This window comes from Dendrobates tinctorius, unplaced genomic scaffold (assembly GCF_039654945.1).
Source record: "Dendrobates tinctorius isolate UK_male_01 unplaced genomic scaffold, ASM3965494v1 ptg000008l, whole genome shotgun sequence".
In the NCBI taxonomy this organism is placed as follows: domain Eukaryota; kingdom Metazoa; phylum Chordata; class Amphibia; order Anura; family Dendrobatidae; genus Dendrobates; species Dendrobates tinctorius.
In genome coordinates this window covers 39,689,472-39,711,632 of record NW_027361676.1, presented here as the reverse complement: position 1 = coordinate 39,711,632, position 22,161 = coordinate 39,689,472, and the positions used below count along the sequence as shown (strand labels likewise).

At 44.2% G+C, this 22,161-nt stretch overlaps 1 protein-coding gene across 1 annotated transcript in view; it reads right to left on the bottom strand.

Annotated features, from left to right (window-relative positions):
• ANXA10 (annexin A10) overlaps nt 1–22,161 on the bottom strand; it is a 168,446-nt gene that overhangs the window by 85,965 nt on the left and 60,320 nt on the right. Inside the window, exon 4 of the mRNA XM_073576000.1 lies at nt 7,135–7,248. Within this exon, the coding sequence (XP_073432101.1) occupies nt 7,135–7,248 (114 nt within the window). The remainder of the gene's footprint in view (nt 1–7,134; nt 7,249–22,161) is intronic.

Below are 22,161 nucleotides of genomic sequence, written 5' to 3'. Positions count from 1 at the left end.
CAACTAATGTGGGAGAGTTAAGGACCCGTCTGTTCAGTCGAATGCAGGGAGAGGGCGAGACGATCACTCAGTATATGAATGTCCTCCAAAAATTGCATACGGCCATTGAAAGAAAGGATGGGGTAGGGGTAGGACCTATTGATATTACCCTACGTGACCTACTGGTGACTGGACTGCGAGACCCACTAATAAAGCAGGCATTACGGGAGCAGATCAGAATGAATCCCCGAATAGACTTTTCAGAGGTGGGAAGCCAGGCACGGGCTCGAGAGCAAGAGCAGGGGATGGCAGTCCCCGTGGGAAAGGTCCGAGGTGTGGAGGCCTCCGTGAACGCAGTCGAGGAGCCTCAGTGGGTGGAGGAGATGAAACAAAAGTTAAAGAATATTAAGGGTGAGTTGGCCGAAGTAAAGAGAAGAACCGAGACCGGGACTGGACGACCTAGTTTTAACCCCGACTCCTAAGGATCACGCCCCCCACGGGGCGGTCAGTCTGCACAGGCCCAGTATTATGAGTGCGGAGAACCAGGCCACTTTGTCCGAGAGTGTCCGTGGCGTGGGCCAGGCAGCCATTAAACTAAAGGGCTCCGGGCTGGGGGGATGCCGCTCGGAGCCGAAAACCACAACTAGGGGTGGTGGAAGTCCCAAAGATTTGGTAGCAAAATGTCCGGTGGTTTGGGCAGAAGTGGAGGGCCAGGCCATTCGGTGCCTGGTGGACACGGGGTCACAAGTAACCACTATGCCCGCAATGTATTTTCAACAAAATTTCCCGGAGGCAGCAAGACCTCAGTGGGGACCCATGATCAGACTAATAGCCACCAACCAACTGCCGGTCCCGGTTGCCGGGGTGGTGTGGGTACAGGTGACATTGTGCGGTAGATCCCTTGGTCACAGAGGGGTGGTGCTGACTCAAGGAGAAACTGATAAACAGCATCCTGTCACCCTAGGCATGAATATTTTACGGGAGTTCGACAACCTACTGCTCAATGATCCCACACAGATTCTGAAGCAGTGGGGTTCTCGCACCGCTCAGGGACAGGTATTCCAGCAGCTGGTGCGTGAGGTGCGGGTACATCAGGACTGACATGAGGGCGAGGTTCTGGGCAAGGTCGTCGCGCCAGCGGCTCCCCTGCTTGTGCTACCTCCTGGGCAGACTGTGGTCGCCCTGCCAATTCGAGCCTCGATACCCTTGGAGGGCGTGGAGATGCAGGTGGAGCCGTGCCACTCGGAGCGCTTACCTCCTGGCATATTGGTGGCCCGTTCCCTGGCTACCGTGCAAAAAGGGACCGTCCTGGTGCGATGCGTCAACCTTGAAGACCGAGACATCATTCTGAAAGCACGGACTGAACTGGCCAAACTAGTAAGGCCTTTAGAGGAAGTGCTGCCAGCTCCTGTGGTTCAATTGCGAGTACAATCCGAGGATCCTTGGGAAGTAACGATTCGAACCCTACAGGCCACCAAAGTCTCGGCTCAGGAGAGGGGTCGAAAGATTCTGGAGCAGATGCGGGCCGAGCTCTCCGGACAAACTCCAGCCCAGCTCTCCCAGATAAAAACACTGCTCGGACAGTACCATGAAGTATTTGCTAGTCATGAGGAAGATTTTGGGTGTACCACCGCCATCACTCATTAAATCCCCACGGCAGGAGCGGCCCCCATCCGGGAACGATATCGACAGATTCCCCCACAACTCTACCAAGAGGTGAAAACTTTGTTGGCCCAGATGCTGCGGAAAGGGGTGATACGAGAAAGACAAAGCCCCTCGGCGGATAATCGTTGAATAGTTCTGCCAAGCCCGCATCAGAGTTAGAGGTCCAACATATGACATAACTATACGTCATATGTCAGGAAGGGGTTAAAAAAACTTTTCAAGAGGATATAGGCCCTTATAATTCAGGCACTTTTTTATAATGTATAGCTACCTGTCCATGAACAGTTGTGCTCAAAAGTTTAGATACCCCGGCAGAATTTTTGCTTTCTTTGCTTTTTTTCAGAGAATATGATTGATAACTAGTGTTGAGCAATACCATCCGATATTGAGATATATCGGATCGGATTGGATCGGCTGATACCCAAAAAGTATCGGGTATCGCTGATTCTAATACCGGAAGTCCCATTCAAGTCAATGGGACAGAAATATCGGAATTAAAAAAACCCTTTCTTTTCTTGTACATCCAGTTTGGGAGGGGGAAGAGGGTGGGTGGTGCGTGGGCGGACACTGTGCGTGTCTGTGTGTGCGGGCGGGGTCTGTGCGGGCCTCTCGGGTGTCTGTGCGGGCCTGCCGGGGGTCTGTGTGGGCCTGCCAGGGGTCTGTGCGGGCAGTCGGGGGTCTGTGAGGGCCTGCCGGGGGTCTGTGCGGGCTGCTGGGGGTCTGTGCGGGCCTGCCGGGGGTCTGTACGGGCGTGCCGGGGCTCTGTGCGGGCTGTCGGGGGTCTGTGCGGGCTGTCGGGGGTCTGTGCGGGCCTGTTGGGGGTCTGTATTGGCCTGCCGGGGTCTGTGCAGGCTGCCGGGGGTCTGTGCGGGCCTGCCGGGGGTTGTGTGTGTGTTCAGGCATCGTCCGATAGGACTACAAGTCCCATCGGGCTATGCCTGCTACAATGACAGTGATTGACACATTAGCCAATGATGGGACAGTAGTAGTCCCATCATCCGGTTAATGTGTTGAATGTAAAAAAAAAAAAACATACATACTACATACATTCTACATATATACTACATTCATACAACATACATACATACTACATACATACTTCATATATACTACATTCATACAACATACATACATACTACATACATACTTCATATAAACTACATTCATACAACATACATACATACTACATATATACTACATTCATACAACATACATACATACTACATACATAATTAATATATACTACATTCATACAACATACATACATACTACATACATACTTCATATATACTACATTCATACAACATACATACATACTACATACATACTTCATATATACTACATTCATACAACATACGTACTACATACATACTTCATATATACTACATTCATACAACATACATACATACTACATACATACTTAATATATAGTACATTCATACAACATGAAAAAACCAAAAGCAAAACACAAAACAAATATCCTGGAATAAAAAAGTAAAAAAATATATTGCAAAAATTGCATGAAGGTAGTAATAATAGTAATAATAAGGGTATTTAGTTAACATAATTTTGATCAAAATTATGTAGAAGCCATCCCGCCACGTCACGGCAACCCTTGTGGGACAGTCCTAACTCTTGTATTTAAAACCTTTCCACTTGTCAAGTGACGTAAATGTGAACAAGGACAGAGGGACTGAACCACCAATAATAGTATAGGCCATACAACATACATACATACTACATACATACTTCATATATACTACATTCATACAATATACATACTACTTACATACTACATATATACTACATTCATACAACATACATACATACTACATGCTACATACATACTTCATATATACTACATTCATATAACATACATACATACTACATATATACTACATATATACTACATTCATGCAACATACATACATACTACATATATACTACATTCATATAACATACATACATACTACATATATACTACATATATACTACATTCATGCAACATACATACATACTACATATATACTACATTCATACAACATACATACATACTACATACATACTACATATATACTTCATTCATACAACATACACACTACATGCTACATACATACTACATATATACTACATTCATACAACATACATACAACATATATACTACATTCATACAACATACATAGTACATACTACATACATACAACATACATAAAACATGCTACAGACATACAACATACATACTTCATACATACTACATACAATACACTCATACATTCTTACAATACATACATATAGACATACAGTGGATTTCTGCAGATCAGGGAGTATATTGCTTGTTTTTTTTTTCATATTTTTTATAGATGACACTGGCTTCGGGGAACAAAGTGACAAGTGATGGTGAGTATGTACTCTATGTTATATGTACTGTATATCTATATGTATTGTATGAATGTATGAATGTATTGTATGCAGTATGTATGTAGTATGTATGTAGTATGTATTTTGTATGTCTGTAGCATGTTGTATGTATGTAGTATGTACTATGTATGTATGTTGTATGAATGTAGTATATATGTATTATGTATGTAGTATGTAGTATGCATGTATGTATGTTGTATGAATGTAGTATATATGAAGTATGTATGTAGTATGTATGTATGTTGTATGAATGTAGTATATATGTAGTATGTACTATGTATGTATGTTGTATGAATGTAGTATATATGTAGTATGTATGTAGTATGTATGTATGTTGTATGAATGTAGTATATATGAAGTATGTATGTAGTATGTATGCATGTTGTATGAATGTTTTATATATGTAGTATGTATGTATACATTCAACACATTAGCCGGATGATGGGACTACTACTGTCCCATCATTGGCTAATGTGTCAATCACTGTCATTGTAGCAGGCATCGCCCGATGGGACTTGTAGTCCCATCGGACGATGCCTGCACACACACAACCCCCGGCAGGCCCGCACAGACCCCTGGCAGCCCGCACAGACCCCCGGCAGGCCCGTACAGACCCCCGGCAGGCCCACACAGACCCCTGACAGCCCGCACAGACCTCCGGCAGGCCCGCACAGACCCCCGGCAGCCCGCACAGACCCCCGGCAGGCCCGCAAAGACCCCCGACAGCCCGCACAGACCCCTGGCAGACCCGCACAGACCCCCAGCAGGCCCACACAGACCCACGACAGCCCGCACAGACCCCCGGCAGGCCCGCACAGACCCCCAGCAGGCCCGTACAGACCCCCGGCAGGCCCGCACAGACCCCCGACAGCCCGTACAGACCCCCGGCAGGCCCGCACAGTCCCCTGGCAGGCCCGCACAGACCGCGCATCATGATGCGCACAGACCGCGCATCATGATGACATTATTTCAGCAGCCAATCACAGCCACAACACTGGCTCATTGCATTATGGGAACTTCCGATTCCGATATCCGATAATGTAAAAATATCGGTACTCGGTATCGGAATTCCGATACTACGAATATTGGCGATACCCGATATTTGCAGTATCGGAATGCTCAACACTATTGATAACACGAAAACTCTTTCTCCACTCATGGTTAGTGGTTGGGTGAAGCCATTTATTGTCAAACTACTGTGTTTTCTCTTTTTAAATCATAATGACAACCCAAAATATTCAAATCACCCTGATCAAAAGTTCCCATACCCTATTTCTTAACACCGTGTGTTTCCCCCTCTAACATCAATGACAGCTTGAAGTCTTTTGTGGTAGGTGTCGATGAGGTTCTTTATTTTCTCAGATGGTAAAGCTGCCCACTCTTCTTGGCAAAAAGTCTCCAGTTCCTGTAAATTCCTGGGCTGTCTTGCATGAACTGCGCACTTGAGATCTCCCCAGAGTGGCTCAATGATATTGAGGTCAGGAGGCTGAGATGGCCACTTCAGAATCTTCAATTTGTTCTGCTGTAACCAATGACAGGCCAACTTGGCCTTGTGTTTTGGATCATTATCATTTGGAACGTCCAAGTACATCCCATGCGCAGCTTCCAGGCTGATGATTGCAAGTTTGCCTCCAGTATTTGCTGATAACGTGCTGCATTCATCTTTCCTTCAACTTTGACCAAGTTTTCTGTGCCTTTGTAGCTCAAACATCCCCAAAACATCAGTGATCCACCTCCATGCTTTACAGTACGAATGGTGTTCCTTTCATCATAGGCCTTGTTGACCTCTCGCCAAATGACCATGATTAAGACCCCAATGGGTCGAAACGCGTTGGTTGTACTAGAGACTCTGCCCATTTGTTGTATCACTAATGATGTCTATTTTTAATATTTTTTTTAATAAATTTGAACTTTTATTCAAGTCTTAACGCTGGAGATCATTCTTCCTCTTCCCGTTTCTCCTATTTGAAGGTTTGTTGGTTGTAAGACAAGTTAAATTTTTAAATAGTAATATTTTGAGGTTTATACAAACATAAATACATACAATTCTGTAACTTGTTCAGTGTACTTTTTACTATGGAGTTCACCATGCATGGTTAATGATTTATTATCTTTATTCTAAGGGTTAGTATGATTATGGTGATATCAAGTTTATTAAGTTTTTTTTTTTTTCATAATTTTGTACAATTAAATCCACATTTTTAAGCTGTATGAGGGTTAACTAGTATGTTATTTTTAGAACTGGGGAGCTTACAAATGTGACAATACCAATTATTTTGTAATATTTGTTTAATTTAAATAGTAAAGAAATGGGTAAGAGCAATAAGGTGATTTTTTTAAATATATATTTATGTTTGTTAATTTTTTTTTACACTTTTTATTTTAGTTCCACTTGGGCACTCAACTGTCTTGGTCTCTCATAGGATACACTACAATACTTCTGTATTGTCTGTCTTGTATTATCTATTTGTTATGATAATGCTCACAGTCATCCTGTTAGATGCAGGCTTTGGTCAAGACTGAGGAGAACCAAGATGGCAGTCATGAAGATTTTTGTTAGGCCGCTGTAACAGCTCATTGACACCTCTGCATATGGGTTGCGGAAGCCCAGTAAAGGGAGCTCTATCCCTCTGTCAAATCATCTACATACCACGGTGACTACTGACCATGTTATCTAAGGGGTTAGACTGGGTTAAACCACGGGTATTGGTGTTCGAACTGATCCAAACAGTTTCAGCAGGAACTTGGCTATTTATATCAGGCAGGCTCCTGCAGTATAAAGGCAATTACAATTAGCATGATGGATATATCCCTGATTTATCTTTAGGAGTTAAAGTGCATATTTTTTATATATCTGGTGCATTTCAAATTGTCTGAATTGTCCATTTGAATTTCTTTTTATGCTTCAGATGATTAGCCATACATCTGGACCATGGATTTGCAGGTTTTCAACCTAGAACCTTGATAATGGACCTTTAAAATACATTTAGAATAATGAGTAATACTTGAGTCCAGCCTTAATTCAAGAAGTTAAGCATATTGGTATTTAGTGACCGGCGATATCAACATTACCTTCATAGCATGCCAGAGTTCATGAGCATCAAATGTAGGCGGAGAGTACATCAAGCCAACCATAACTTCCTTAAAATGACCATCTAGATTTTCTTTCAAGTCTTCAAGCAAGTTCTTTGGAGAAAAAAATTTGAAAAGTTGTATTTTTTTTGTGACAGCAGTCATTCTATAAGAATTAGAACTAAGACAAACTTGGACTGCTACACTGAGATTCGATTTTGAAAATACTTTCTATTATGTAGATTGCTTTTCACATGGAGAATTTTACAAATAAAATGGGAAATAATGTGCATTTGCTTTGCCTTACTTTCATTTATAAACATATGTGGCGCCCCTGAGGCTCAGTCGCCACAGAGGTACTGCACCTTCTCCTAAGGTGTAGTGCCCCACCGCCTAGGTAAGTTGGGAACTCCTTTCCACACTCCAACACCTGCATCCCACACACAGGATAGTTTAGTAGGTCCACCTAGCAGTTTCAAGCTGGGGGTAGCAGAGCACCCTTCGTGGAACCCTGCTTCGTAACACAAGATGTGCTGGGAGGTGGGTGGAGTTAGTATAAAAGAGTGGGAAAGTTTAGAATTACAGGTCAGTCTGGAGGTCAGTCAGTCAGGAGAGTCTTAGGACGGATCCCTGGAGGAGGGATGGAGGAAGGAGTGCTGCAGCTGTCTCTGTGATCTGAGCCAGCTGGCACGGGAAAGGAACAAAAGGAGAAAGACGTAGAACTGCAACCTAAGCTTCCATAAGAGAGAGAAGGAACAGCACGGAACGAAGGAGTAGGAGAACAGAGAGGAGTTGTGGGTTGAGAGAGTACCCTGCCTATAGGTTCTCAGCGCAAGGCAGGGGCCAGGTCCCTGAGGTTGTATGGACACTTATGGTTCTGCAGCAGACACCGGTGGAGTAATTGGCTGTAAATGCACTACTCCCATCAAAGACTTGGGACACAACAGCAACTGGATAGAGAGCCAGGACTCCTGAGAAGGGAGTCCCCGATAGAGGCTACAGCTGTCTGTCAAACAAATAGAGACTAGGAACACCTAGAGAAAGGCATTCCAGGGTAACTAAGTACTGGAGTGCTTCGCCCTAAAAGGCGCATTGGAGGAGTCGTTCAGAAAGGTATATGTTGGCGGAGTGTTGGAGAGGAGAAGCCTGACTTGCCCGGGAGGTTGATTGAGTCTCTGCCCCGGAGGACACAGCATGGAAGTGGGCACCAGTGGCTACTAAGAATTGTGAGTAAAGCGTTGAAACTGCAAGCCCTGGTGTCCTCCATTCCTTCTACACCATAATCCCGGAAGTAGGACTAGTATAACATTCCCTCATGGAAGCTTCTTCAGGACTTCTCACCAGTGATCTCAAAGGATACTGTATAATAGTACAGATCGAGACAGCAATGGAGACTGGCCAAGAGGTCTTTCCTCTTCAATTATGAATTCCGGTGTTGTCATGGACACAATGATTGCCAGGGATTGGTTCTGTAGGCCAGATGGGCAATGCTATTTAGAGATTTTCACACCAGGAAAGAGAATGTCACACTGCATTGCAGGCAGACACCACTAGTCTTCATTCAGGTATATTAACAGCTCAGCATTACATTTATTTGGTCAGAAAACGCAAAGGGAGTTGCCAGCAGCAGATCTTGATGATTTTTTAGCACAAATGCATTTATTGTGGCAGAACATGCCTCCCACAACCAACTAGTATTAATTACTTCCTTGATAGCAGTCAAGGCCTGTAAGAGTAAGTGTAAGAGTGTTTTGGATTGTGACACTTACTCAATACTGAATAAATCGAGATCTTTTGACATTTTTGTTTCCATTCTTTAAACATATGCATATCATTTACAGGTCTATCCATCCTGTGATTTAATTATTTCCATAACTTTTACTACTCTTCTTGATATTGCAATTTTAATGTTGAGAAGTGTATATACTGCATTTGTACTTTTTCTACAGTCAGCCTTTATACGATAGAGTAGATAAATTATAACCTTTCCAAATTATTCTTTTCACAGTAATGTGTACTCCAGTGTTTCTATAAGGCGGCCTATGTCACACAGAGGATATGCTCTGCGAGTGCAAAATGCTATAATGAGTGCATTTATAACAATTTTTTCTTGCTGGCATGGTATATGTAATTGCCAGTCTATACACAGCTTCAGTTACATTGCACTAAGAATGAAATGTGTAAAAACACAACATATAATTATTTTTAACATTAACGTCATCAGTAAAATATTAAGGCAACCTATAGAACTCTATTCACAAAAAGCATCACATCAATCCAGTTACATAATGCAACGTTATTATCAGCAGTGATCTAAAATTATTCCTGAAAGGTAAATTTCCCATTGTCAGTACATGCTCTCCTAGCCATTAAACAACATTATAGATATTTTTTCAATGACCTGCATACACAGGTTTCATAAAGAAGCCTACATTCCAACGCACACAAGCATATCTGGGGTCCTTGTCATGGTAATGCCTTGTAATGGAGCCATGCATACTGTATCAAGATGTAGCAGTACACAGAGATTTTTTATTCAGAGTCCAAATAAAACAATCTCGGTATGACCCATCAGTTGTTATATGTCTCTTAAGTTCACTCCTAAGGGCAATCTCACACGTCCAGATAATTCCGGTACCGGAAAAAACTGTATCGGAGCTATCCATGTCCGTGTGGATATGTGGCACCTCCGTGTGGCAACCGTGTGCCGCACGTGTGCCGCATCAGGACCACACGGACGGCTGCCGGGGAAGAATCACTACAGTAAGTGCAGTTCCCCTGTGGCTGGTGCAGACTCAGTGATGAGTGGTGACATCACCGCAAGTTACTGAGCATGCGCCAGCTGCTTCCATTCATTCCTCAGTAGTTTACAGTCGGAGCGGTTACATTAGCAGCGTTCCGCCTGCAAACTGATTAACCCCTGAGATGGATTTATGCCGTGGGATGTGACTGAGCGCCGGACAGGTATAGATATTGTTGATTTATTATTTTAGACTTTTACAGGAGAACGATGGTGTCAAAATGGAATTAGGAGTATAATAAAGTTTTAAACAATGTGTGTAGTGTATTCTTTCATTAAAATAGTTTGCTCTTATTGTGTGTGTGTTTATTTAACCCTTGAATAACTCTTGGATTAGTAATGGAGAGGTGTCTTATTGACACCTCTCCATTACTAACCCGGGCTTAATGTCTCCTTACAATAGAAAGGTGGCATTAACCCCTTATTAACCCCCACTTGCCACCACTACAGGGCAAGTGGGAAGAACCCGACAAAGCTCCAGAATAGACACATCTAATAGATGCGCCTTTTCTGGGCAGCTGGGGGCTGCTGTTTTTAGGCTGGAGGGTCAAGATTAATGGTCCCTCACCAGCCTGAGAGTAGCAGCCCCCAGCTGTGAGCTTTGCCGGGTTAGTTACAGATATAAGGGGGAACCCACATCGTTTTTTTTTCATTCTTTCTCTCCTGCTCGCTGTTGCCGGCAGAGCCGGAGAGAAGAATGACAGCCACATTCAGCACCAGCTGCAGAGGAACAGTGCTTACTGTAGCGCTTCTTCCCCGGCGGCCGTCTGTGAACACGGAGGACAGTGTGAACTGTTCTCCGTGTGCACTTGTTCAGCACATTTGCGGACCGTGCGCTCCCACAAACACTGACATGTCTCCATGTTTTGCACATGGACTGTGTGTCTGTGAAAACACACTGACATGGGCAGAGACACATTCATTTTAATGTGTCTACTGTACGTGTGTCAGTGTCTCCCGTACGGGAGGTAACTGTCACTACACGTACTGGAGCAACTGACGTGTGAAACCGGCCTTAGACGTACTGATTTCCTTAAAAGTGTTGACAAATATTCTAACATCTTTTGACAAAAATGCTTCTTTTTTCTACAGTTTTTTTCTGCAGATGTCCGAACCAAAATAAAGAATAGCGATTGCACTGATTGAGTTCTACCTGTTTTTTTGCTGCATTTTCCACTTTTTTATGTGTTCTTGCAGATTTAAAAAAGCATTTTAGTGCAGAAAAATTTGGATCCTACATTTAAAAATGCTGCTGAATTTTTCACATGCATTTTTCACAGAATCCCTATAGAGGTTATAGGTATAAATATGGAAAAAAAAACTGACAATTCAGCATCCTGTTTAAACGCACTGTGGGCTTGTGTTTTTATGAAATCACAGCCACTTTGCTAGAACTGTTAAATACAGCAGATTATTTTGCACAGCAAAAGTGCAGCTTTTCCCTATCTGGGAACAGGACTTAAATAAGATCTGAAGGTTAAATCTGTGCTCAGCCTTTTGTCTTGAGCTTTAATCTTGCACCAGTGTAAATTTACAGAATGGGATTAAAGGAGCTTTAGGGTATGTTTCCACTAAGCGCATTGCCTGCGCTTTGCATCGAGTGGCAACCCCGCTCCACCCAAAGCCCCTCCCCCTTCTGTACGCGTAGTGATACCGGATGTGTTCATTGAACACATGTGGTATCACTGCATCGCATACATACACCGGGTTATTTACCTTGCGGAGACTGAGCGTCTCCGCAAGGTAAACAGACATGCTGCATTCTAAAAATACGTGCCGCATGTCTGGTTTCGTGGGTATGTCACCCGCGTATTAGGATGCATAGTGGAGATGGGATTTCACAAAATCCCCTCCACTATGCTGTAACATCTGGACGCTGCAGTTTAAACGTTCAATCCACAGCAAATCCGGATGTAATACGGTTCATGGAAACATACCCTTAGTCTAGCAGGAGCTGTCAGGTCTCAGGCTGTCAGACAAGACTGGTGACACTAGGCAGAAGACAGAAACGGTTTATTACCACTATGTAGTGAGTAGAAGCATTTGGCAATGCTGGCGCATTGAGTGTCTGTCCGGCATAGCAGTGCTGCTTGTTCTATGGAGACACAGATCAGCTATACCAGTGACTAGGGAAACACATGAACAAATTAACCAAGAAGTGTTGAGCTATGTTGACACGTTGCGTTTTTTCAGGTTTTTTTTAATGTTTTTTATGCAAGTTTTTGGCTGCGTTTTACAGCACCAGCAAAGTCTATGAGTTTTCAGAAATCTCATGCTCACACCTCATTTTTTTTTGTCCTCAGTATTTTGTGCAATAACTTGGTTTTTGCAAAATGCAGCATGTCACTTCTTTCAGCATTTTTCACCCATTGAAAGCAATGGGTGGTGAAAAAACGCTGAAAAAAAAAAACAATGACAAAAGGCAGGTTTCAGTTTTTGCTGCGCTGTTGTTGCCAAAACCTAATGAAGTAGAATCAGGTTTTTTTTATGCACTAAACATTATCAGCATGTACAAGAGACAAATGTACCATGACAAAAATGCAGGAAAAAAAACATACAAAACGTACACCAAAAAATGAAACAAAAACTAAGCAAAACCTGCTTTTTTAAGTACGTTTCTTACTGCCTGTGGAAAAAATGCATCTAAAATAGAATTTGTGTACATAGCCATAGAGTAAAACATGTGTGCAGCTTCTCTGTGGAAAAAGGAGTAACAAGGTACATAAAGTGTTGCTGCTCAGTCTCCTCTGATGAAGAAACCCATGTTTCTTTAAAAGAGTAAGGAAGTGTGGACCCAAACAGCTACCATACTCATCTGACTGTGTGATGTCACACACTCTTTGTGGCCTCTGGTCAAGGGATGCGGCCGGCCGGAGCACGCTGCCCCCAGCATCTCACCAGCGCACATCTACTGTTTCATTCAACAAACTATGGATTTCTATTATGTGTTGGACTTTACTTGAACTCTTCATGAATGTACTAAAAACAATGGACTTGATTAGGTCTTCACAAGGATGAGTGGGCATTTATCCTGCTCGGACCTTTATAACGCATCATAATTGTGTGTTACTGAATTAATACTGCAGTATTTATATAAGATATTTCTCATAGTCATCTAATCAGGCTGCTACCACCAACCATTTATTTGCCACCTATTTTTCTATGTGTACATTTTTGGTGTATATAATATACATACATCTTTCATTTCATTTAGTGGAGCCTGGTTTTGTTTTTCCTCAGAATCATAAAATCTTAAAATCTATGTTCCTTCTTACTCCTTTTTCCACTGGGAAACTACACCCATGTGCATGTTGTCACTTAACAGTTCTTGGTTAATTCAATAGGGCATAGGTGTACTAGTTAAATTATCCCTTCTTTACTGTCCTTACACATCTGGCAGACATGTGATACAATTTCCTACTTAATGTGGATATCTATGCCCTTTTTATATATTGTAGTTGGGTGATTGGCTATATTTAAACCAGTCATCCTATTATAGTGTGCTGTTTTCTTCCATCACTAGGGCTCCTATGGACAACCAAGTTACAGTGGAAAAAAACAATAAAGGAACAATTATGTATGCTATTGATCTCTTGAAGGAAAAAATTATGTAAATTATGTATGTGTGTAGATATATATACAGTGCCTTGCGAAAGTATTCGGCTTCCTGGAACTTTTCAACCTTTTCCCACATATCATGCTTCAAACATAAAGATACCAAATGTAAATTTTTGGTGAAGAATCAACAAGTGGAACACAATTGTGAAGTTAATGAAATTTATTGGTTATTTTAAATTTTTGTGGAAATTCAAAAACTGAAAAGTGGGGCGTGCAATAATATTCGGCCCCTTTAACTTATTTCTGTGTTGCGCCACCTTTTGCTGTAATTACAGCTGCAAGTCCCTTCGGGTATGTCTCTATCAGTTGTGTACATCGAGTGACTGAAATTCTTGCCCATTCTTCTTTGGCAAACAGCTCGAGTTCAGTGAGGTTTGATGGAGATCGTTTGTGAACAGCAGTTTTCAGCTCTTTCCACAGATTCTCGATTGGATTCAGGTCTGGTCTTTGACTTGGCCATTCTAACACCTGGATATGTTTATTCGTGAACCATTCCATTGTAGATTTTGCTTTATGTTTGGGATCATTGTCTTGTTGGAAGACAAATCTCCGTCCCAGTCTCAGGTCTTTTGCAGACTCCAACAGGTTTTCTTCAAGAATCGTCCTGTATTTGGCTCCATCCATCTTCCCATCAATTTTAACCATCTTCCCTGTCCCTGCTGAAGAAAAGCAGGCTCAAACCATGATGCTGCTTCCACCATGTTTGACAGAGGGGATGGTGTGTTCAGGGTGATAAGATGTGTTGCCTTTATGCCAAACATATCATTTGGCATTGTTGCCAAAAAGTTTAATTTTGGTTTCATCTGACCAGAGCACCTTCTTCCACATGTTTGGTGTGTCTCCCAAGTGGCTTGTTGCAAACTTTAAACAACACTTTTTATGGATATCTTTGAGAAATGGCTTTCTTCTTGCCACTTTTCCATAAAGGCCAGATTTGTGCAGTGTACGACTGATTGTTGTCCTATGGACAGACTGTCCCACCTCAGCTGTAGATCTCTGCAGTTCATCCAAAGTGATCATGGGCCTCTTGGCGGCATCTCTGATCAGTCTTCTCCTCATTTGATGTAAAAGTTTAGAGGGACGGCCGGGTCTTGGTAGATTTGCAGTGGTATGATGCTCCTTCCATTTCAGTATGATCGCTTGCATAGTGCTCCTTGGGATGTTTAAAGTTTTGGAATTCATTTTCTATCCAAATCCGGCTTTAAACTTCTCTACAGCAGTATCACGGACCTGCCTGTTGTGTTCCTTGGCCTTCTTGATACTCTCTGTGCTTCAAATAGAACCCTGAGATTATCACAGAGCAGGTGCATTTATACAGAGACTTGATTACACACAGGTGGATTATATTTATCATGATTAGCAATTTAGGACAACATTGGATCATTCAGAGATCCACAATGAACTTCTGGAGTGAGTTTGCTGCACTGAAAATAAAGGGGTCGAATAATATTGCACACCCCACTTTTCAGTTTTTGAATTTCCACAAAAATTTCGATCAGCTTCACAATTGTGTCCCACTTGTTGTTGATTCCTCACCAAAAATTTACATTTGGTATCTTAACGTTTGAAGCATGATATGTGGGAAAAGTTTGAAAAGTTCCAGGGGGCCGAATACTTTCGCAAGGCACTGTATATATATATATATATATATATATAGGAAATGATATAAAAGAAATTAAAAAGTTTGTTAAGCAAAAGTACAACAAAATGTAATTTTCATAAAAAAAACTTTTGATGCAAAAATATATAACAAATTTGAACAGTAAAAAAAGATAACCATGAAAAAACTATGAAAAATTTTTTTTTTTACCATATTTGCATAGCAAACAAAACATAAGAGTTACATAGCGATTACATAGTAATTTATATGCAAATTATCTCTCCAGAGAAGAAGAGGACTAGAACTCTAGTGCCACCTATAGGAATTAGCAATCCTAAAAGTGAATATCGACCCTCCAATGAGCCTTGTCACATGATATATGTATTCCAAAACTGCACTAAAAATACAATTTTTCATGCATAGTAAATGTTCCCTATATCCTTACCAGTGCAAAAAATTATAAGGTTATGGATGCAGAAAGGAATAGATGCAAAAAAAAAAAAAAAATGTATGGTCGGTAGAGTTGAGCGACTTTTGGTTTTTTAGGGTCGCGTTTCGTTTCGTGAAACCCGACTTTTCCAAAAGTCGGGTCGAGCAAGATCGTCCGATTATAGGGAAAAGTCGGGGTCGTCCCGAAACACGAAACCCAATGTAAGTCAATGGGGAATAAAAGTCGGCAGTGAGAGGAGGACAGGAAACACACCTACAGTGCCCATTTGAATGCCAAAAGCATCAATTCTTCTTACTTAAGCTTGTCAACGTTAATTAACTTCATAATACAAGTTACGCACTGAAAAATGGGGGTTATTTGGCTAAAGTTGTGGGGGGGGAGGGCAGGCTGCAGGTTTTCATGTGCCCTGGGCGAAAGAGCGCCCCTTTAACACATACCACAACTCATCATGCTCCGATACGGCAGATAAATAGCGGTATAGTACAATGAAAAATACCTCACTTTTTACATCTCATGACGAGGCCCATCTATTTCTCCATACAGAATCATTGGTCCCATATAATGTTTGAAACAGTATATGATGAGCTCCACATAATGCTACAGTATATGTTGGTCCCCATGGATGAAGCTCCACTGTCTTATGGGCCCAAATAATGCTCCAAACATAATGGGCCCCATTTCTAATGCTCTAGTGTATAATGGGCCCTGTAAATGCTGCTCCAGTGTCTGATGTCCACCTTTGGAATGTTCCAGTGTATGGTGGGCCCCATCTATCATTCTCCAGAGTATAGTGCTCCCCAAAAATTGCTGTCCAAACATTGAAAACAATCAAATAAGTCTCCTCGCTAGGGAATCCCTGTACTTGTCTGGACAGGTGCTGTAGCTTGCTTAACAGCTCGCCAGCCGTTCTCACGCCCAGTATGGATTGCACATGATTGCACAAAGGTTAGAAAGGGTACCGTATCCCTGGATAACATGTATGGATAGCGTACACATTCAAAATATATGTCTCAGGAGGCAGGCTCAGACTGTGTCAGGCACAGTATGGATTGCACGTGATTGCACAAAGGTTAGAAAGGGTACCGTATCCCTGGATAACATGTATGGATAGCGTACACATTCAAAATATATGTCTCAGGAGGCAGGCTCAGACTGTGTCAGGCACAGTATGGATTGCACGTGATTGCACAAAGGTTAGAAAGGGTACCGTATCCCTGGATAACATGTATGGATAGCGTACACATTCAAAATATATGTCTATACAGCATGAGGCAGGCTCAGACGGTGTTAGGCCCAGTATGGATTGCACGTGATTGCACAAAGGTTAGAAAGGGTACCGTATCCCCGGATAACATGTATGGATAGCGTACACATTCAAAATATATGTCTATACAGCATGAGGCAGGCTCAGACGGTGTTAGGCCCAGTATGGATTGCACGTGATTGCACAAAGGTTAGAAAGGGTACCGTATCCCCGGATAACATGTATGGATAGCGTACACATTCAAAATATATGTCTATACAGCATGAGGCAGGCTCAGACGGTGTTAGGCCCAGTATGGATTGCACGTGATTGCACAAAGGTTAGAAAGGGTACCGTATCCCTGGATAACATGTATGGATAGCGTACACATTCAAAATATATGTCTATACAGCATGAGGCAGGCTCAGACGGTGTTAGGCCCAGTATGGATTGCACGTGATTGCACAAAGGTTAGAAAGGGTACCGTATCCCTGGATAACATGTATGGATAGCGTACACATTCAAAATATATGTCTATACAGCATGAGGCAGGCTCAGACGGTGTTAGGCCCAGTATGGATTGCACGTGATTGCACAACGGTTAGAAAGGGTACCGTATCCCCGGATAACATGTATGGATAGCGTACACATTCAAAATATATGTCTATACAGCATGAGGCAGGCTCAGACAGTGTTAGGCCCAGTATGGATTGCACGTGATTGCACAAAGGTTAGAAAGGGTACCGTATCCCTGGATAACATGTATGGATAGCGTACACATTCAAAATATATGTCTATACAGCATGAGGCAGGCTCAGACGGTGTTAGGCCCAGTATGGATTGCACGTGATTGCACAAAGGTTAGAAAGGGTACCGTATCCCCGGATAACATGTATGGATAGCATACACATTCAAAATATATGTCTCAGGAGGCAGGCTCAGACGGTGTCAGGCACAGTATGGATTTGACGGCCCAGATTACACAGCGGAGGAGCAGGGAGAGGTAAAGATTGCAAATGCTGGGGCACTGCCCAAGCAAGGGGGGCCCACTCGTGGGCGTCGGTACTGGCACTGGGCCCCTCATAGTACAGCGGTGTGTCTGACGGCGGGTGTGCACCACCACCGTCAGAGACACTTGATTGCACTATGAGGGACCCTGTGCCAGTGCCCGCGCCCAAGAGTCAGCCTACCCACCTGTCCAGGGCAACGGCACTCGCACGGTGTCGTGCGGTAGGTGGTGACCCCGGCTATGGGGGGGGAGGCAGCACAGTTAGGGAGTTTTAGAAAGTGGCATATGTTGATGTTGGACATTCAGCTGATGCAAAAGGCGAAATAGGTGAAGTACCAGGAAAAGGTGGACCAAAGCAAGCCATTTTTCTGTCACCCTATGTGTCATCAGGGGAAGGTGGGACAAAATCCTTGGAAACCCATGTGTGGTTCATTTTAATGAAGGTTAGATCATCCACATTTTGGGTTGACAGACGGGTCCTTTTTTCTGTCAGGATTGATCCAGCTGCACTGAAGACTCTTTCCGATAGCACACTTGCAGCTGGGCAAGCGAGCTCCTGTAAGGCATATTGGGCCAATTCAGGCCAGGTGTTCAGTTTAGCGGCCCAATAGTCAAAGGGGAATGACCTGTGTGGGAGAACATCGATATGGGAGGAAAAGTAGTTTGTAACCATAGTTGACAACTGCTGTCTCCTGTCACTTTCCATCGATGCAGTATTACCAGTTGTGTGAGCGGTATTTGAAAAATCAGTCCACAACATTGTCATGAAACCCCTGTCTCCAACGCCACTTCTGCTGTGTGCACCACGAACACCTCTGCCAAGCTGCCCCCGGCCCGTACGGCTCGTGTGAGAACCATCACCGCTGCTGTGTGCTGGGAATGCCTCAAGCAACCGATTTACCAGAGTTGCTTGTTTATTAGCCAATATTAGGTCAAGGTTCTCCTGTGGCATGATGTTTTGTAATTTGCCTTTATAGCGTGGATCCAGGATGCTGGCCAACCAGTAGTCGTCATCGTTCATCATTTTGGCAATGCGGGGGTCCCTTTTTAGGATCCGCAAGGCATAATCTGACATGTGGGCCAATGTTCCCGGTGTCAATGATGCACTGCGAGTGCTGGGTGGAGGAGCACTTTCTGGCAAATCCACATCCCTCCAGTCACGCACAAACCCTGTACCAGACCTTGCCACGCCAACATTTTCACTTGCCCCACGAGATGCATCCTCCTCCCCTAAGTAATCATCCCCATCATCCTCCTCCTCCTCCTCTTCTTCCTCCACCTCGTCCAGGAGAGGTCCCTGAGCAGACAATGGCTGAATGTCATCAAGGATTCCCTCCTCCTCTTCCTCCTCATCAACATTGGCTGCAGACGCCTGCTCCTTAAGGTGCGTCAAAGTTTGCATGAGCAGACGCATAAGTGGGATGCTCATGCTTAGGATGGCGTCGTCTGCGCTTAACAGCCGTGTGCATTCCTCAAAACACTGAAGGACTTTACAAAGATCTTTCAGCTTCGACCACTGCACGCCTGTCAACTCCATGTCTGCTCTCAAAGTGCCTGGCCGTGTATCCTCCCACAAATGCATTATGGCCTGCCTCTGCTCGCACAGCCGCTCCACCATGTGCAGGGTGGAGTTCCACCTTGTTGCAATGTCGATAATGAGGCGGTGGTTGGGAAGGTGGAGCAATCGCTGCAGCTTCTGCATACGAACGGAGTGTACAGGCGACCGGCGGATGTGCGCGCACAGTCTTCGCACCTTCTGGAGCAGGGCTGTTAACTCCGGATAATTTTTGAGGAAGCACTGCACCACCAGGTTCAAGGTGTGAGCCAAGCAAGGTATGTGGCTGAGTTTTGAAAGGGCTATGGCTGCCACAAAATTACGGCCGTTATCACTAACTACCTTGCCTGCCTCAAGATGTACACTGCCCAGCCATGACTCAGTTTGTCGCTTCAAGTACTCGGCCAGCACCTCGGCGGTGTGTCTGTCGCCCAAACACATCATCTGCAACACAGCCTGCTGACGCTTTCCACTAGCTGCTCGATAGGGGGACACATCGTGTGCAACAGTGGCAGCTGCAGATGGAGTGCTCGTATGACTGCGCTCTGTGGACGAGCTTTCGCTTCTGGAGGAGGAGGAGGAGGAGGGTCGAACGCCTACAGCCAACTGTTTCCTATACCGTGGACTAGGCAGCACTGTCCCACCACCGCTGTCCCCTGTGGACCCTGCATCCACCACATTAACCCAGTGCGCAGTGATGGACACGTAACGGCCCTGGCCATGCCGACTGGACCATGCATCAGTTGTGAGGTGCACCTTTCCGCTCACTGACTGCTTGAGTGCATGGACAATGCGGTCTTTCACATGATGGTGGAGGGCTGGGATGGCTTTGCGAGAGAAGAAGTGGCGACTGGGTAGGTCATAGCGTGGTACTGCATAGGCCATGAGTTCGCGGAAAGCTGAGCTTTCCACCAACCGAAAGGGCATCATCTCAAACGAGATTAGTTTGGCAATGTGGGCGTTCAAACCCAGTGTACGCGGATGAGAGACTGAGTACTTTCTTGACCTACTCATAGTGTCTGGGAGGGTGAGCTGGACTTGAGAGCTGCATATGGTGGAAGTAGCGGTGGACAGGGCGGACTGAGAGAGGGTTGATGATGGTGATGGAGTTGGTGTTCTTTCTGATGGCCTAGAATCAGTCTTTCATTGATATAACAGTGGGATTCCCTGACTGCTGTGGTCTTGCAACGACACCTCAACATTTGCTGCTGTGCTAACCGGTGGGCTTACAGTGGGGGAAACAATGTAGCGTTGCTGACTACCTTCGTTGTGATCAGTTGCACATGTGGCACTTGAGGTTTGGTGTTGTGTCCACGCTTGCAAGTGCATGCTGGTTAAATGTCTAAGCATGCAACTGGTATTCAAATTTTTCAGATTTTTCCCTCGGCTAAAGGTCTTTGCGCACTTCTTACAGATAACCTTGGCCTGATCATGAGGATTTTGGTCAAAAAAGTGCCACACTGCACTCTTCCTACTTTGGCAGACATTTTGCGGCCTAGCACGCTGTGATCTTTTGACCCTCTGGACAAGCTGTCCAGCAACTCTTTTGATGTTTGGAACCTGTCTTTGGAGTGCTCCGGGCCTGCCAGATAACAGCTGTTGCGATGTCGATGTCTGCTGTGGATGCTCCTCATCTGAGCTATTGGAAGCAGCACCCTCTTCCCCCAATGGATGCCAATCTGGGTCAACAACTGGGTCATCCATCACCTCCTCTTCTATGTCATGTGCACCTTTCTCTGTGTCACCGTGTATGGTGGTATAGTGTGCGGGAAGGGGCACCTGAGTCTCATCAGGGTCAAAATCTGGCTCTGTACACTGCGAGGACAATGTAGTGCTCTGAGTGAATGTACCAGCAGAATCATCCATCAGCGGCTGTGCATCAGTGCACTCCATGTCAGATTCATCTTGGCCTGGGTAATTCACCATTTCACTTGATAATCCAGGCATGGTATGTGAAAACAGCTCCATGGAGTTATCAGTAGTATGGCCTGCGTCATCCTTCAATCTTGGTTGGGGTGAAGGACACAAGGAAAGGTGTGGTTCATGAACATGAGCCTCCAATGACGACTCAGTGCTTTTACTTTTTACAACTGAAGAAGAGGAGGCGATAGAGCTGGAGGCTGAGTCAGCAATGTAAGACAAAACTTTTTCCTGATGCTCTGCCTTTAAAAGCGGTTTGCCAACTCCTAGAAAACTAAGCGTTCGAGGCCTTATGTAGCCAGACGATGACGCAGGGTCAGCACCTCCTGCATTCGGTCCTATTTTGCTCTTGCCACTACCATCAGATCCACCACCAACACCATCATTACCAGCTGCCAACCCCCGCCCAATTCCACGGCCTCTTCCACCAGCCTTCCTCATTTTTGGTAGAAATGTAGACAAAATCCAACAAACTATATAGTAATGTAAAACAAGGTACAAGGTGTCTATAGGACAGGGGAGATTTAGAATTTCTGCACACACTTGTGGACAGTGGACACTTTTGGATTGTGTGAGGCCCACTGATATCTGAGCGCTATGTGACACGCTCGATGGCACAGCTGCCTGTGACCAAAGTGACGAGAGGATAATGGAGATTTTGAATCTCTGCGCACACTTTTGGACACTGGACACTTGTGGATTGTGTGAGGCCCACTGATATCTGAGCGCTATGTGACACGCTCGATGGCACAGCTGCCTGTGACCAAAGTGACGAGAGGATAATGGAGATTTTGAATCTCTGTGCACACTTTTGGACTCTGGACACTTGTG